General features: G+C 29.7%; 1 protein-coding gene across 1 annotated transcript in view; it reads left to right on the top strand.

Moving 5' to 3' along the window:
* Positions 1–17345, top strand: part of LOC132725149 (uncharacterized) — a gene marked incomplete at its 3' end in the record, with an annotated part of 47933 nt that overhangs the window by 17076 nt on the left and 13512 nt on the right. Inside the window, 4 exon segments of the mRNA XM_060710237.1 lie at positions 2828–2952; positions 5793–5896; positions 6511–6671; positions 7018–7161. Coding sequence (XP_060566220.1) covers positions 2828–2952; positions 5793–5896; positions 6511–6671; positions 7018–7161 — 534 coding nt within the window.

Here is a 17345-nt window from a genome sequence, read left to right as displayed (position 1 = left end):
TTTATAAAGAATTAAAAGACTGTTCAAAAAATAATTTAAAAGAAATACTGAAATGATCAAAGTTATTAAAAACTACAAAAAGTAATTTGGTTTTAAATGATTCTAAATATGACAAAGCAAATTTAATCGACATTCACAATAGTGTTTCTGTTTTTTGTTGTTGTTTTTTTTTTTTTTTTTTTTTTTTTTTTTTTTTTCTTCAGCCCCCCGATTTTTAAGGCAGCGTCCTTTTTTAAAATATTTTACTCTTCTCTTTCAAATGCTGTTACTGTCTCGACAAATACATGGTTTATGGTAATTTTTGATGATACCATTATTTTTTTTTAAAAAAGAGATAAAGTCAAATATGTGTTTAAGAATCCTATTCGTACGCATTGCATGCCTTAGTAATTGTGATTGGATATATTATTAATTACTCTTCTTTCTAATATTTTTCAAACTTAAAAAAATAAGTTCGTTGTGAAGCAATCGAGTCGTAAATGAGTTTGAATTAAACGCATAATTTACTTAAGAATGACACAAGTTCTTTTTCTAAATTTAAGTCCTGAATAAAAAAAATGCTGTTGCACTGCATTGTCATAAAATTCTTCCCTTTATTTACCTTTAGAATCTAGAAAAAAATGTTTTTAATATTTTCTTTTTTTTCCTTAAAGTTTCTTAATTAACCGCTTTAATATTTAAATCGGGATTATAAGAATGACATCCACCTTTTAAAAAACGGACACACGTGATCACTATTATCAGACGATGTGCAGAGTGCAAAAAATGGGTTGCTACCCTTAAGGTCAAGGTCAAATTAAAAGTTCAAATGTTAAACAACTCGTGTCTGCCTCATAACTTTAAAATTGCTAAAAAATTTGGCACATGTAAACATCATTATGTGACGTTGAGAAGAGCGCAATGATTTAGTTGCTACCTCTAAGGTCAATGTCACACTTTAAGGGCGAGTGTTAAAAGTCTATATTTCATGACCGTTCACAACTTTTAAACCACTGAAAAGGTATAAAGTATATCTTGATACAAGTGAGAACAATTATGAGAAAATATGCAGAGCGTACTAAATAGGTTGTTTCCTCCAAGAACAAGGTATCTCTTTAAGGTCAAGTATTAAAAGACTACATTTCGTGTCCGCTTTACACAATTTAAACAGCTGATTGTTTTTTGAATAGCTTGGAAGTAAGAACCATTATGACACGACGATGTGTATAGCGCAATTATAATTAGGATGTTTTTTCAAGGTTTTGGTCACATTTAAATGTCAAGTGTTAAAAATCTACATTTTCAGTCCGCTCCATAACTTTTAAAACGCTGAAAAAAAATGGAAATACCTCGGCACATGAAAGAACCATGAGGTGATAAGCAGTGTGCACTAAGTTGGCTGCTACACCCAAGATCAAAGGCACACTTTAAAACGTCTAATTTTCTTTTCCGATCAATAAATTTAAGACCGCTGAAAAAAACGAAATAACCGAGCACAAGTGAATTATACCATAATGTGCAGAATGCAACAATTGGGTTGCTACTCTAATGGTCAGGGTCGCAGAAAAAGGTCAAATGTTCAAAGGTCTACATTTCGTGCTACTGAAAATTATTTGAAATAACTTGACGATGACCAGTTTAAGACGATGTGTAGAGCACAATAACTCTGATCACCATTATGCCACGATGTTAAGAACCCAACATCCATGTTGCTTCCCAAAAACGTCAATGTTTAAATGTTTTCCATAACTTTCTGACTTTATGGAATATTTTAAATATCTAAGCACAAATATCTACCCATGAGACTATGTGCTTTTAATATGTATGACATTACATCAAGGCCATGGTTTGTTTAACATAAAGAAGGACACTTTCATGTCCGCTCCCGAAGGGGATTTAGCTGTTACTCAACCTGCCTTGGGTTTATAAGGTATTAAAGGCATCAAAATCATTACACAATTTAACCAAAATAAAAAACACGAATGACCTCGATTTACTTTATCAACAGATAACACATGTATATTTATGGATAAAGTAACCGTTTAAAAATTTTTATGAAAATGATAATATAACAAACTACTTTGCCAAATCATAAAAAAACAGTTGACCACCACAGTACGTATAAACTTTGTTTGTATACCGTATAGAAAATTCAACACGTAAATTTTAGTATGATATTTCTATTTTAAATGAAAAAGGAAAATAGCACAAAATAAGACCCTTTGTGTCAGATGTGTTGTACAGATTTTGGTAAGCGTGCCATACAGCATTGACTTTAGCCGTCCTATCACGGTATTAAACAATTACGGTCGTTATGGAATTTTCTTGTCGTTTCGTTTCCCCTTTAATTAAGGTTAGCGGAGGTTAGTCAAAGAAATATTTGATTCAACCCTTCACAAAGCAGATTTATACAGTTGTGTTGTTTCAGTCCATTTCTTTGCAGCCATTTTCAGCTTGCTTCAAACCTCATTTAGATTAATGGTCTCGACTTGCTCCTTGCAAGGTTAAGCGCTAAGTTGTCTTTTGTAATCAGGTCAGTTCTTTTTATTTTCATTTAAAACATACTAAAATTCATGAGTTGAAGAAAGCAGGTGGTATACACAATAATTTTATCTACATTAACTTTATCAACTGATAGCATTTAAGTTTTAACGTTTTAAAGGCCATTGAGATATAGAGAGACAGAGCATGTGTTATACATAGGAGTTGGGCGTATCATAACCAGCAGAAACACACTACTTGGGTTGGTTAATAGTTGGAATCAAGTAATTTATATCCATCAATTTTAACTAAGGAAGAAACATACACGAGAAGAAAACAATATTCAAAATATATTTTCTTCTTTCAGTTTATGATATGGCATTACGTACAGGAAGTCAACCAATTACAAAGGAATCGGGAAGAATAGCTGTTCGACTTCATTTATACGATATGCAGCTGTTTCATGAGTGGGGTTATTCATGTTTTCTTCGGGTAAGTTGAAGTTGGCATGAACTATGACTCTCCATATCATGCCACATACTTTGGTTACTGTGATTGCATGACTGATATAACTTTCAACAGAACGAATCATTTTAATTTTGCCTGAAAACATTGAGTATTTAAGTACTGTTAAGGTTTGATCCTCGTCTATGCATTTGAACTGTTCATCCCTGTATTGAGTTTGTATTATGAATCTATGTTAATATACAAAAAGATATTTCAATTGAACTCGAATAACTCAGGTGACCTATTGCTATCCGTTTTGTCCGTCGCCGTGCGTTATGCGTTAACATTTTAACATTTTAAGCTTTTTTCTGAAGTCACTGAATCAATTTAAACAAATTTTGGCATAAAGTTTTTATGGATGAAGAGGAACAAAAATTGTGAAATCCTGTCATCTGGGCTCTGATGTTTTGAGCTTAAATCATAATAAATTATGCAGTTTTTAAAAATGTTCATTACTGCTGGACATCAAGCAGTCAGACAGTTAAAATGATTGTAATAAGCATTGAGCCTTCTAGAAAAAAAAAACGAAATTCATTACCCCAGGGTCAGTGATACTGGTGCTAGGGCGTAAGCCCACTTATATATACAGTATAAGTACATTATTTCTTTAAAAATAAATGAAAAACCTTCTTCTATACTCCTGGTTAATAAGGAAACAAATTAAATGCATATTTGATTATGAGAGAGGATGTTTTTTTCTCCAAAATTGTGAATTCCACAGCCCCAGGGTTTCGATGTTCTGAAGCATGTTGTTATTGATGATTTGTGTTTGTTTGTTGTTGTTGTTTGCTGGGGTTTCTAATGATTATGTAGTAAATTCGTCGAAAATCTTCTCCTCTACTTCTGAATATGAGTAAATAGTTGTATGAGGAAGAGTTCCTCTTTCAAATCTGTGACATCTATGGCCCCTTGGGTCTAAGTTCAGGTCACAGGATGTGGCTAGCTTTGGGTGTATATTGTAAAAATATTTAGAGAAAATGTGATCTTTTATAACTACACAACAATGAAGCAGTTAAGCTGTGATCATTTTTATACCCCGTAATCAATATTTAGGGGGCTATATAGGTTCATTCATCGGTATAACGGTCTCCTTCATGATTTCCGACGATAACTTGAATTTGTATTGTGATTTTGTAATCAAACCGTCTGTATAGCAACCTTATGTAGAAAACCCGGTTGATATTGCTTTTTGGCTCCCCTGAGCATAAGGTCAAGTTCACTCTTACTTAAAATAGAAAACATGGTTTCCAGACAATGACTTTTGTTAGGAATGAGATATTGTAACCAAATTTAGTATTTAGCAATCTTATATGTATATCTTCGTTGGTATGCATTGTAGTCCGAGGGATCAAGATCAAGGATAGAAAAATAATTGCCGGACTATAACTAGATTCAAAAATGAGATTTTGTAATCTTGGTATTTATTAAGCTCAAATAAAGGCCTGAGATGGTTGTGCATTTGGACCCCCTGCGGTGAAGGTCAAGGTCACCGTTTCTGAAAAAAGAAAAAAGTTTCAGGGCTATAACTAGATTTAAGCATGAATTGTTGTAATCGAACATGGCATTTAGCAAGTTGATATGGATACCTAGATTCCTATTGCATTTGAATCCTTCAGGGGCAAGGTCAAGGTGACTGTAACTAAAATTAGTGAAATAGTTTCTGGACAATAACTAAAATGAGGTATGTGATATTGTAATCATACTTTGTATCTAACAAGCTCGAACAAAGGCTTGGCTTGGTACGAGAACCCTTTTGGTCAAGATCACCGCTCCTAAAAAAAGGATATAAAGGCTCTCAGACAATAACAAGAGTTATAGCCATGAATGTAATTAATATTGTAATTAAACTCAGAACACAGGGCCTCAATGAAGACCAATGTTTTTTTTTATTTATTTTAGTGTTGTTTTTTTTGCATTTGGACCCCTTTTGTGTGTAGGTCACCGTTACTTAAAAAAAGTCCCGACTGTAACTTAACTACAGTTTTAAGGTTGAGAAATTGCAACAAACTTGATATATAGAAGGTTTTATGAATAACCCCGGCTTGATTTGCTTTTGTTTCAAAAGGTATCAAATGTCACCGTTACTTTAATTAGAATAATGTTTACTGAATGATATCATTTTAATTTAGTAAAAATTATTTTACACAGTTGATACTTTAAAAATAAAAGTTTGAGTTAAAATTTTGCTTCAGAACACTTACATTTCTAAATCAATTTGGTATGCATGACCCCTTTGGTTTACGGTTTAGGCCCTAGGAACAGAATATCAGATGCACAATATATTTTACATTATATCATATAAGACAATGTATTGAAATTAAAATATTTAAATGATTTTAAATAAATGTATTAAAGTTATTTACAAAAAAAAAAGAAAACAAACAATTAATTCACATAAGCTTTGGTATAAATTCAAGGTGACATTGAAGTCCATGGACTTCGTGTTCAAATGGTAGCTCATTTTGTGTTACTTTTATCTCTCCTGAAAGCAATAATGTTTTCACTTTTATATGCTTTATGAATTCAATATGTGTATAAATAAGGACTGTTTATGAGCAGCGCATTACATCAGGCGTGGGTAACTTTTATAAACAATAAAACTTCTGTTAATAATGGCTATTGATGTTGTTTTTTATATACATTTGATTTTTTTTCTGCACCAACTATTCATAAGATGTAATAAAAATTCGGTATGCGCATTGCGTTCTCATTCTTAGACTAATGAAATGTCATTCCTATCACAACTGAAATGATGAAAACAAAAAAACATAAAAAAAATAGTTATATGAATTAAAATATTTTTTAAAGTAATATGTTTGTTTCAGGTAAAAACGAATTGTCAACTAAAATTCCGTGAAGCGGCTATTGTTGACAATTTTAATGAAAACTTTGCATATCCGTTTTGTAACTGCACAGTAGAAAAATCCGGGTAAGTGTTCATATGAATTTAACTGATAATTTGTTTGAGCAGTATTAGATCAAATATGCGTATTATTAAATATGTTTTCATCTCTTTTGTTGAATCTAAATTAGTGGTCAAAAAAGAATGTTAACATTATATAGTGTTTCGATTCTCAAATTAAAATGCCGTGTAAAAGGGGTATGTATAGCAATTCCCAGATATTCCAATTACAAACATTGATTATAATATATCTTAAATTTATGTATAATATATTTTTGAAATGCATCAAATTTTTAACTTACATTGAGTTTGATATTTTATTCATAGTTCTTAGTAAAAAAGAATATTACTGTACTAAAATGTAGTATTCTATTTGTTATCAACAAGTTATATTTGGTGACCACAAAATGCTCGAAAAAACGATTATAGAGTAAATAAGTATGACAATTGAAAAGCATGAGTCAAAATTCATTATTCAAATACCACAAAGTGAATTAACAAGATAATCATGAAGGTAAATGGCTAAAGTTTGTATGAAGTTAATAGATTCAATTTAAATATTTCTTGGCCAACAAAAAACACGACAAAAAACGTATGATTTATTTAGGATGATATTGTAATAATAAAAATTCCATTCATAGAATTGTTGATAGGACAATATGCGATGGAACTGAAATTGACTTGAACGTCAACCCAAATATAACCTTTGACACCGCCGATATGTTTGACAAGCAATTGCGCTCGCGTTATTTCGAGACAAGACACTTAATGCTGTTCACATATACTGCTTATTGCACGTACGGTATGGAAGCTAAATAAAATAGCATGTTTTACAGACATATAATTCAATTCTGTTTCAATTATAGACATTCTATAACTTATATAACTTAATATATCCAGAATAAAAATCAAACATTATTACAAACCTACAAAAGGTTGTATCATAAATTACCAGAATCAATTCGATTATTATATCGTAGTTCGTTCAATTGTTAACATACACACTTTCTGAAGTATATTATTATATTTCCCATTATATGCAAATACAATTCCTTAAACAACTGTGTCATTATTGTTTCTAGATTAAGTTGCTTTCAATTTACTTGTTAAATATGTTTATTAGTTGTTAAAACTGATTTGTTTTGAAGAATACAATGTGACCGAATATGATGAGTTGTTTCATTGTAAAAGAGACGGCAAAGCCATACCAAAGTCGATGATGTGTATATATGCCGTAGATACAAGCGGTTACATGACTGGATGCAGATCTGGAGATCATTTACAGCAATGCGGTAAAGAATACAATTATCTAAGTTATTATTTTATTTTGTTTGACTTGACATGTAAAGTATTAATATTTTACCGCAGATTTATCGATTAGTTATTACTATTTGAAAAGTAGTTTTATCAATTTGAATGCATTCCTTTCATTTGACAAGTAAATTATCAAGCTATGTTTTTGATTTTATTGTATTCAAATTTTGTAATTCATAATTGAATGTGTTGTTGTTGTTTTTTTGTTGTAAAAAAACACACTTTTATTAGTGGTCATAAATGCATGAGTATGCGAAGTATAATTTCATGCACATGTTGAAATGATAATAGATAACAAACAAAAATGAATGATTTTTGTGCATACACCAGCTTAACACTTCCAATTGACATTTTCTTGCTTTGTTGTAAAACATTTTTTTTTACATTTGTGTCATCTGAAAAGACACTATTTTCTTATCTCCATCTGCAAATAATGAACAGTGAAACTGTCTGATTTCATGTAATGAGGGTAGTTCACAAAGAACTGGGTTAAACTTTTTAATTCTGCATCAACAATCTTGTTTTCATTTAAAGGGGCACTTTTTTGTATGTGACAAAACGCATCGATGTCAGAGCTATGTATTGTCATAAAAAAAACATCCTTTTTTTCTATCTATCCATCCAATACTTTTAGAAGTTAGAAAACAAGTTCGTTTTGAAGAATTATGTTTTAAAGTTCTGTTTTTTTTTTTTTTTTGAGATGATTGGGATAGTGTGACTTCGTTTTTTATTTGGGCCGGAAAATCTTTTTGTATTAATCCAATAACTTTTTTTTAGTTTTATGTATCGTTTTTTAAGTTTTAAAAAATAGTAAAAAAATGGGAAAAAAAAATTTTTGGGAAAATTTTTTCCCCCCTCCAAAAACTTCATCGCGGGAAAACCCAACGACCCCCCTTTGGAAATTAAAATAGGAAATTTTTTTATGTTTTTAAAAGGGTTTTTTTCCCTTTTTTTCCCACTTAAAATAAAAAAAAAAAAGTTTTTTTAAAATTGGGGGGTTTTCCCCAATTTCCCCAAAACCCTGGGGCGATCAAAAACTTTTTTTTTCCCATTTGGGGCCCTTTCCCCTTTCCTGGGTAAAATTAGGTAAAATAAGTTGAAAATTGGGTTAATTTCCCTTTTTTTTTGCGTTTTTTTTCCCCTTTCCGGGAAAATTAAAATTTTTAAAAGCGTTTCAAATAAAAAAACATAAAAAGGAAATGGAAAGCAAAAATAAATTTTTGAAAAAAACCCCCAATTTAAAATTTTTTATCATCTTTCAAAATTGGTAATTTTTTTAAACTATTTTTTAAAAACCTTTGCCCTTTTGGGAGACCCAGGGAAAAGTTTTATTTAAATTTTTCCCAAAAATCGTTGGTTTTTTTAAAAAAAAAAACATTTTTGAGGAAATGAAAAAATCGTTTAAAAGGTAAAAACCCAACCCAATGCATAACCTCCATTTTTAAAAAGAAAATTCCCAAATGGGCCCCTTTAATAATACTGTCAACTGCATTGGAAATTGGATTTTTTTTAAAAGCCCAAAAAAAGGGGCAGGGTTTTTCCTTTCTTTCTTTTTTTTTTTTTAAAAACACAAATGCCCCTTTTGGTTTTCCTTTTTGGAAAAAAAAAAGGTTTTTTGTTTTAAATTATAAAAATTTGGTTTTAAAGGTTTTTTTTTTTGCTAAAAATTGAAAATAAAAATAAAAAAATAAAAAAGTACAGGAAAAAAAAGGTTTTTTAAAATTTTTTTTAAAAAAGAAAAACCATTAAACTTTTTAAAAAGACCCACAAAAACCCCCTTTTAAAAAATTTAACCCCCTGGGGTTTTTGGGAAAAAATTTTTCCCAGGAAAAATTTTTAAAAAGGGGTTTATTGCATAGGGAAGGGTCCCCCAAAAATTTTTTAAATTTGGGGTGGGGGGGGGAAAAATATTTTTCAAAAAAATAAATCCAATAAATTTTTGCTCATGCCCTTTTTTTTTTATCTAAAAGGGGTTTTAAAATTATTTTTTTAAAACACTAACCAATTGAAAACTTTATTTTTTAATGTTTTTTTAAAAAAAGTTTTTTTTGGGTTTTTCCCCGGGCTTTTCTGAAAAAGAGCCCCCCCCCAAATTTTCCCAAACCCTTTAGTTAAAATATTGTCCTTTTGCTCAAAAACCCAAAAAGGTAATGTTTTTTTTAATAAATTTTCCCAATGCATGGGGGCCCAAATATAATTTTTTTTATGATAAAAACTGTCCTTTTTTTGGGTAAAACAAAAATTGGATTTTTTTTATAGGGGGGTTTTTTTTTAAAAGGAAATGATAATTTAATTTTTTTTTCCCTTTGAAAATCCCAATTTTGAAAAAAAAAACTTTCCCTTAGGGAAAACCCCTTTCAAAAAAGGTTTTTTAAATTTTTTTACGCAACGAAATGAAAAAAAATTATCTTCTCCGGGTTTTCCGTTTTTTAAAAATAGGGGGAACAAAAAAAATATCCCCTTTGGGTTTTTTTAAAAACTTTTTCCCCCGTTTTTTTTGGGCCCCAATTTTTAAAAAACAAAAATTATGATTGTTTAAATTTTAATTTTCCCTTTTGGAGGGAAGTAAAAAAAAGTTTTGGAAAATTATTTTTTGGGGCCCACTCCCCCGGGTTTGATAAAAAAGGTTTTTTGCAGTAAAAAGCCCCCAATTTTGAAAAAAAAATTGGGTTTTCCTTAAACAAAATAATTACTTTCATTTTTATACAACCCCTTTTTTTGTAACATTTAAAAATTTTTTTTGTTTTTTTAAATTCCCAATTTAAGGGAAATTTTAAAATTGCCGTTTTTTAAAATCAAAAAATTTTTTTAAAACGATGCTAAATGAAAAAAGTTTTTTTTAAACCCTAAATTTAAAAACAAATTAAAAGGGGAAAGATTTTGGCTTTTTAAAAATTCAAAAACAGCCCCTTGTTTTGACTCTTAAAAATTAAATAATTTAGAATGAAAAATTTTCAGTTTTAAGTTTTTGGAAAAAAGGAAAGGGTTAAATTTTAAAAGAAATTATCCATGGGGGGAAAAACTTTTTGAATTTTAAATTTGGGGAAACTTTTTATGATTTTTATTAAAAATTAAAATGATTTTTATTAATTTTTAATTTTTAAAATTTTGGATTTTAAACTTTTAGGTTAAAATTTACCCCCAAATACAAATTTTTTAAATGTTTTTAACCAAAATTTTAAAAATAAAAACATAGTTTTTTTTAACTTTTGGCCCTTTTGGGTAGCCCTTTTTTAAAAAATATCAAAAAAACCCCCAAAAGAAAAAATTTACAAAAAATTTAAAACAATTTTTTTTAAAATTAAAAATTTAAATTTTTTGGAAATCTCCCAAGAAAAAACCGTTTTTTTAGGAAAGTATAAAAACCCGGGTATACAAAGGGGGAAATTTTTAAAAATTTTCCATAGCCTTACCAACCCTGACCAAATCAACAATTTTTAAATAAAACCCCCTTTTTTAAAAAATGGGGGGCCCAACCTTTGGGAACCAAATTGTACCAGAAAAAATTTAAAAACAAATTTTAGCCCCAACAAACCATCCCCAAAGCAAATATTTTCTTAAAGGGCAACCCCGGTGTTTTTTTTTTTCCTTCCCAAAATATTTTCCTTTAAATTAAATTCCTTAATGATAAAATACCCCTTTTATAAAATTTCTTATAAAGTTCTTTTAAATGTATTAAGGGGTTTTAAAAGAAAATTTAAATTAAAGTTTGCCCTTTAATGTTTAAATTTCCAAGGTTTTAAAAAAAAAAAAGGCCAACCCCTAAAAAGTTTTACCCAAAAAAAACCCGCCCCCCAAATTTTAAAAAACTTTTTCCCGTTTTTTACGTATCAAAATTTTAAAAAACCCCGTTTTTTTAAAAAAAAAAAAAATTTTTCTAAAATATAAAAAAAGATATTCAGCAAAAGAAAACCCAATTTTAAATTATTTTAACCCAAAAAAAATAAAATAAAAATTTTTTTTTTTTAAAAATTTCCCCCCTTTTTAAAAGCAATTACGAAATTTTTATGGGCCCCTTTAAATTTTAAGTAACGCATTTAAGGTTGAGAAAAAAAGAAACCCGGGGTTTTCATTGAAAAAATTTTTTTTAAAATTTTTCCCTTTTTTTAAATTTAAACAAAAATTTTAAGATTTTTCAAGAAAAACGTTTGGAAAATTCTTTCTTTTAAAAAACCCAAAAAACCTTTTTAATTGTTTTAAAATTTTTTAAATTTAAATATTTTTTTTTTTCCCCTTAACATTTTCCCGGGGGGGGGGGTGCTGGATAAAAAAAAGTTGTTTTTTAAAATAAATGGAAAACACAAAAAAAAAATTACACAATTGGCTTTTAAGAAAATAAAAATTAAATTTTAAACCCAGTTTTTAAAAATTTTTCCCATTGAAAAAACATTTTTGACCGGTTTTTTTAATAGCTTTTTTCAATGTTTTTATTTAAAAAAAAAATTCTATTTTTTTAAATTTTTTGCTTTTTTTTTTTTTTTTAAAAAATTGGGAATATAAAAAGTTCATAAATAAAACCCAAAATTTAATATTCCCAAAAAATTTTTAAAATAAAAACCTTTTTTTTTTTGAAAATGTAAAGCTTTCCCCCCTTTCCCCTGGAAAATAAAAACAAAGGGTTTGGGTATTTTAAAAAAATGAGAAAAAAAAAAAAGAATCCCAAAAAAGAAACCCCCAAAACAGGGAAAAAATTTAAAAAAGGGTTGGGAACGCCCCCATTTTTGTTAAACCCCCCCTCCCCCAAGGGCCGGAAACGGGTTTAAATTTTGGAAAAATTACGCCCCCAAAACCCCCCCCTATCAGCGATTTTTAAAGCAAAAATTCCCCAAAATTTTTTTTATAAAATGGTAAAATTAAAAATTTTTAAAAAACCCCCCGAAAGTTTGTTTTTTTTAAAAAAATGGCTTTTTAAATTTTTAAATTTAAATTTTCCCCATTAATTTTTTGTAATTCTTTTGCCGCCCACCCAAATTAAAAAAAAATTGAACAACAAATTTTCTTTGTATAAAACCCCAAGAAAAAAATAATTGGATTTTTTCATTTTGAAAATAACTACTTTGTAAAAAAAAACTAAAAAACCCAATAAAGGCCCCTTGGGTTTACTAAAACCCCGTTTAAAACCATAAAATCCCAAGTATGATGTACAGGGCCCTTTATGTCCCCAAAAACCCTTTATTTTTTTATTCTATTTAAAAAAATTTAAAAACAAAAGGGGGAAAATCACAAATCTTTCCCCCTCAGCCCCATTAAACCAACTAAAAGAAAATATTTAAAAATTTTAGAAATTTTTAAAAATGAAATGGGTTTTTCTATTTTGGGTCCGATTTCTTTTGAAAAAGCTTTTTTTGTTTTTTTTCCAAAAAAAATTTTTAAATTTTGGTCCAGCAAATAAGTAAAATGTCCAGGGGTTTTTTGAAAATTGAAAAAAAGGGTTTTTTTCCTTTTTGGGGGAGGGGAAAAAATAAAAATGTCCTGGAGGAGAAGTTTGAAAAGGAAACCTTGTATTTAAGTTTTTTAAAAACCTAAAAAATTAAAATTAAATCGTTTTTTTTGTTTTTTTTTTCGTTAAAAAATTGCCCCAATTTTTTACGAAAATTTCCCAGTGGTGGTTTTCCCTTAATTTTTTTAAAAAATGGGGAAAAAATTTTATATATAAAATTTTTTTTTTTCATTCTATCAGTTAAAAAATGCCCCGTTTTTTCAAGGGCCCCGCCCCCCCCAATCCCGGGTTTAAAAATATTTTTTGAATACAAAAAAAAATTCGGCTAAAGAAAAAGGGTTTGCAACCCCCATTTTTGCCATCCCTTTTACATAAAAACCCCTTTAATTGCAATACATATAGTTTTTAACCCTTTTTGGGCCAAAACCTTTTAAAAATTTTACCCCTTTTTTAAAATTTCTACAGAAAAAATTTTTAATTTGGCCAAACCCCTAAAAAAATTTACCCCCAATTTTTTAAACAACATACAGACTACCCAAATTTGGGTGGGCCCTTTTTTAGTTTAATCTAAATTGGGGTTTTTTAATTTTACAGATTATTTTAAAATTTTTAAATACCCACAAAATTTTTTCCTTTTGGGCCCTTTACATAAAATATTAACCCCCTTTGGCCCAACATACTTTTTTTAAACCCCCTTTGGCCCAATAAATCAATATTTTTCCCAAATTGGGGTCTTTATTTACAGTTTTAAAATCTAAATTGGGTCTTTAAATTACAAAATTACCCCTTTGGGGCCCCCAAAATTTTTTCCCAATTTATCCTTGCCATAATTTTATTTTGGTTCCCATTCCCAAAAACATATATTTTGGTACCATTGGCATACATAAAATTTTATTTTTTTTGTAAAAACATACGTATTACCCCCATTGCCCAAAATCTAAAAATTACCCCTTTGCCCATACTACAAAATTTTTCCCCCCAAATTGCCCCTACAAAAAACCGAAATTAAACCCAATTTTTTTTCCATAAATATTTTAATTGCCCCTTTGGGTCATATCTAAAAGATTTTTCCCCCATTGTCTTTCTACAAATTTTAACCCCATTTTTAAATACCAAAAATTTTGCCCCCTATTTTTTTAAAATTTTAAACAAAATTAAACCCCCCCTTTTCCCTTTAAAATATTACAGTTTTTAACCCCATTTCAAAAAACCTCCCAAATTTAAAGGCCCATTTTTTTATCATCCCCAAACCAAAAAATTAAAACCCCCTTTATTTTTTAACAAAACAAAAATTTTTCCCAATTTTTTTTAACTTACAAAATTACCCCCTTGCCCCTTTCCCCTACGGGAAAAATAAAATAATTTTTTTTTGCAATGAAAAATAAACCCTTTTTGGGTTTTGCCCCTTGGGCCCTGATAAAATTATGTTTTTTTTAAAATTTTTTTTAATTTCAGAGGCCCAAAAAATTTGGGTTTCAAAATTTTAAATTTTTCGTGTTTTTTTTAAATTTTATTTCTTTGATATAAAAAAATTTTAATTACCCCAAAAGAAAATTGAAAAATGTAGTTTTAAAATCCCAAAATTCTTTGGGAACAGTTTTTTAAAAAAAATTTTCCCATATCCCAAAGGAAATTTTGGGGTAAAAAGTTTTTTATTAAGGATTTTCCAATTTAAATTTTATTTTTTTAAAATCTTAAACCCAAAAATAAATTTTTTAATTTTATCAAAAAACCCTAAATAAGTTTGGGTTTTTTGGCCAAGTTTAAAATTTTTAAATTTGGGACCGCCCCCTATAATGTAACGCTCCACAAACCTTTTTTAAATTTTTTTTTTTATATCCCTTTTAAATTTTTTCCCCAAAAAATACAAAACCAATTTTGGGAAGTGAAAATTTTAATTTTTTCCCCAACGGAAAAAATTTTTTCCCGTATTATTTTTTAGTAAAACAAATAGGGGAAACCATAAAATGGAAGTGGGGGACTTTTTTTTTTTAAACGTTGGTTCCGAATTAAAGTTTTTTTGGGAAATAACTTTCCCTTTGGGAAAAAGGGAAAACCCAAAAAAATTTTTTAGGGGTTTTGGTTGGGCCCTTTTTTCGCCACAAATTTATGTTTTTTTCTTTTCCAAGTCATTAAATGAAAATTTCCCCGGGGAAAAAAATTAATTTTTTCTTTTTTCTGGAATAAAAGGGGGAAAAAAATTAAAATTAACGGAAAAATTTGGGCTAAATAAAAAAAGACCGGTTTTTGGCCATATTTTTTTTAAAAAAATTCCCAAGGGTTTATTTTAAAATTTTTTCCTTAACCTAAAACCTTTAAAAAAATTTTTTAAAAATTTTTAATTTAAAAGTGGGTTAAACCGAAAAATTTGGGGTTGAGCACCCGCCCCTTAAAATAAAAAATCAAACAATTTTGGTACCAAATGCCCCAATCCCTGTAAAAACCAATATCAAGGGCTTTTGGGAAAGAGGTTTCCCCCGGAAAAAACCTTTTTTTAAAAAAATTTTTTTAACAAATTGATGCTTTAAATTTCCTACCATTGACCATTAATGTCGAAAATTTAACTAAGTCGGCAAACAGGAATTGAAAACGCAACAGACCTGAAATCCAATCCCACGGTATGGGATAACATGGTAATGCTGTATATCAAATATTAAAAGGCTGTGATGAGTAGTTGCTGAGAAAACTGTTACGAAAAGGTTCTACCATTGACCATTAATGTCGAAAATTTAACTAAGTCGGCAAATAGGAAGTGGAAAAGCAACAGACCTGAAATCCATTCCCACGGTATGGGACTACATGGTTATGCTGTATATCAAATATCAAAAATGCTGTGATAAGTAGTTGCTGAGAAAACTGTTACGAACATTTCATACTATTGACCATTAATGTTGAAAATTTAAGTAAGTCGCCAAACAGGAAGTCAATAAGCGACAGACCCGAAATCCAATCCCATGATATGAGACCGTGTGTTGATACTGTATACCAAATATCAAAAGGCCGTGATAAGTAGTTGCTGAGAAAACTCTAACGAAAATTTCCTACCATTGACCATTAATGTTAAAAATTAAACTAAGTCTGCAAACAGGAAGTGGATAAGCGACAGACCTGAAATCGAATCCCACAGTATGGGACTACATGTTAATGCTGTATGCCAAATATCAAGAGGCTGTGATAAGAAGCTGCTGAGATAACTGTTACGAAACGTTTTTCCCCGACCGCTCGCCGCCCGTTAACCCGACCGCCCGCCGACCAACATTCACAATACTATAACCAGGGTTTGCACCTGTGCAACCCGGCCAAAAATTATGATGTCGTAGATTTTTATATTTTTCTACTCGCAACGTTGGACAATAAATTCTCGCTCGACCTTCGGTCTTGCGAGATATCAATTTTCCATCGCTGCTCGTAGTTAAATACAAAGCCCCAGAAAGCTAGTACAACATGATATTTCGTATGTATACAACGCAAATGTCATCACATAAAAGTGTTATTACACAAGAGTTATATCGTTTTGATTACTACATGGCTTTATTAAACACCTACGTTGCGGTTTATGTGACAATTTACTTTATTATGTTTGGATCTAAGTACTTTGTATTCTAAAATTGAAAACAATGAGTTAAAAAGTAGTTAAGTTAAACAGGCAAATTATATCATTTTAAAATTCCAGATATTTTCAATTAACGTTGGTATTCCACCTCTATATCTAGGGATAAGTGTAAGTAAAAATGTTTCTGTTTTTCAATAATTATACATGTATAAATAAAACTTCGCCCCGCGACCCCGCCACGCGAAAAGTCGAGAATTGACAGCAAAAACACGCTAATTAGCGGGATCACGGAACAAAGTTCTATTTATTTAATTTTATCTCTTCAATTTCGCCCCGCGCCCCCGCTAATAAGCCCCGCCGCTTTCTTTCTGAAATCTCGGTTCGCGCCCCGTTTGACTTAATTAACTCTGCCCCGCGTTCTCGCTTAAAAAGGCGTGTTTTCGACCGCCATTTTATTTTGCTAGTCCTAGATTTTTTGCTTGGCGGGCTCGCGGGGCAAAAACATGAATGACACCAATCAGGCACAATAACAACGTCCAAATTCAATAAGATCCTTTAGTCAGGACCGCAGAAATATATCGAAGCCCCATAACTTTAAGCTATGTGAAAGGGTCGAAAAAACATATCAATTATTTTATTCTTCACTAATAATAAGAGCAATAGCATCAAATATAGAAATTACAACGTAAAGTGTTTTAAGTACTTAATTTTACAATGCTTTCTAGATCTTCTGATATTGTTTTATTAGACAACGATGACAAAACAGTGAATGACGTAACATAATTAAGTAGCTTAGTGTTGTCAAAAGATATATAATGCATTCTTTAATAATTTTGAAAATGAAGAAATTGAAAGTGCTATTTTTCTCGCTGAGTAAAAGACAAAAAATGGAAGTAATTTACTTACACATGAACTATTATAGATTATTAACATATTTTTTCATCTATTAAGTGAACTTTTTAACAACATGTATTGAAACCGATATATCCAGAAAGTTGGACTAAAGGTATTGTGGTACATGTACCACATGACCTTATTATTGTTGTTTATTATAGAAGTATTTATTATAGAGGTATTACTCTTACAAACATTGTCTTTTAAAAAATGATTTTAATATTTTTAGATAAAACATTTGTCGCAAATAAATTGTAAATGTATCAGACGAATGA

The sequence above is a fragment of the Ruditapes philippinarum genome, unplaced genomic scaffold (assembly GCF_026571515.1).
Source record: "Ruditapes philippinarum isolate M1 unplaced genomic scaffold, ASM2657151v2 ctg4718_1_1_1_1, whole genome shotgun sequence".
Lineage (NCBI taxonomy): Eukaryota > Metazoa > Mollusca > Bivalvia > Venerida > Veneridae > Ruditapes > Ruditapes philippinarum.
Note: the sequence above shows the minus strand (reverse complement) of the source record. Positions and strands in the feature narration are given on the sequence as shown.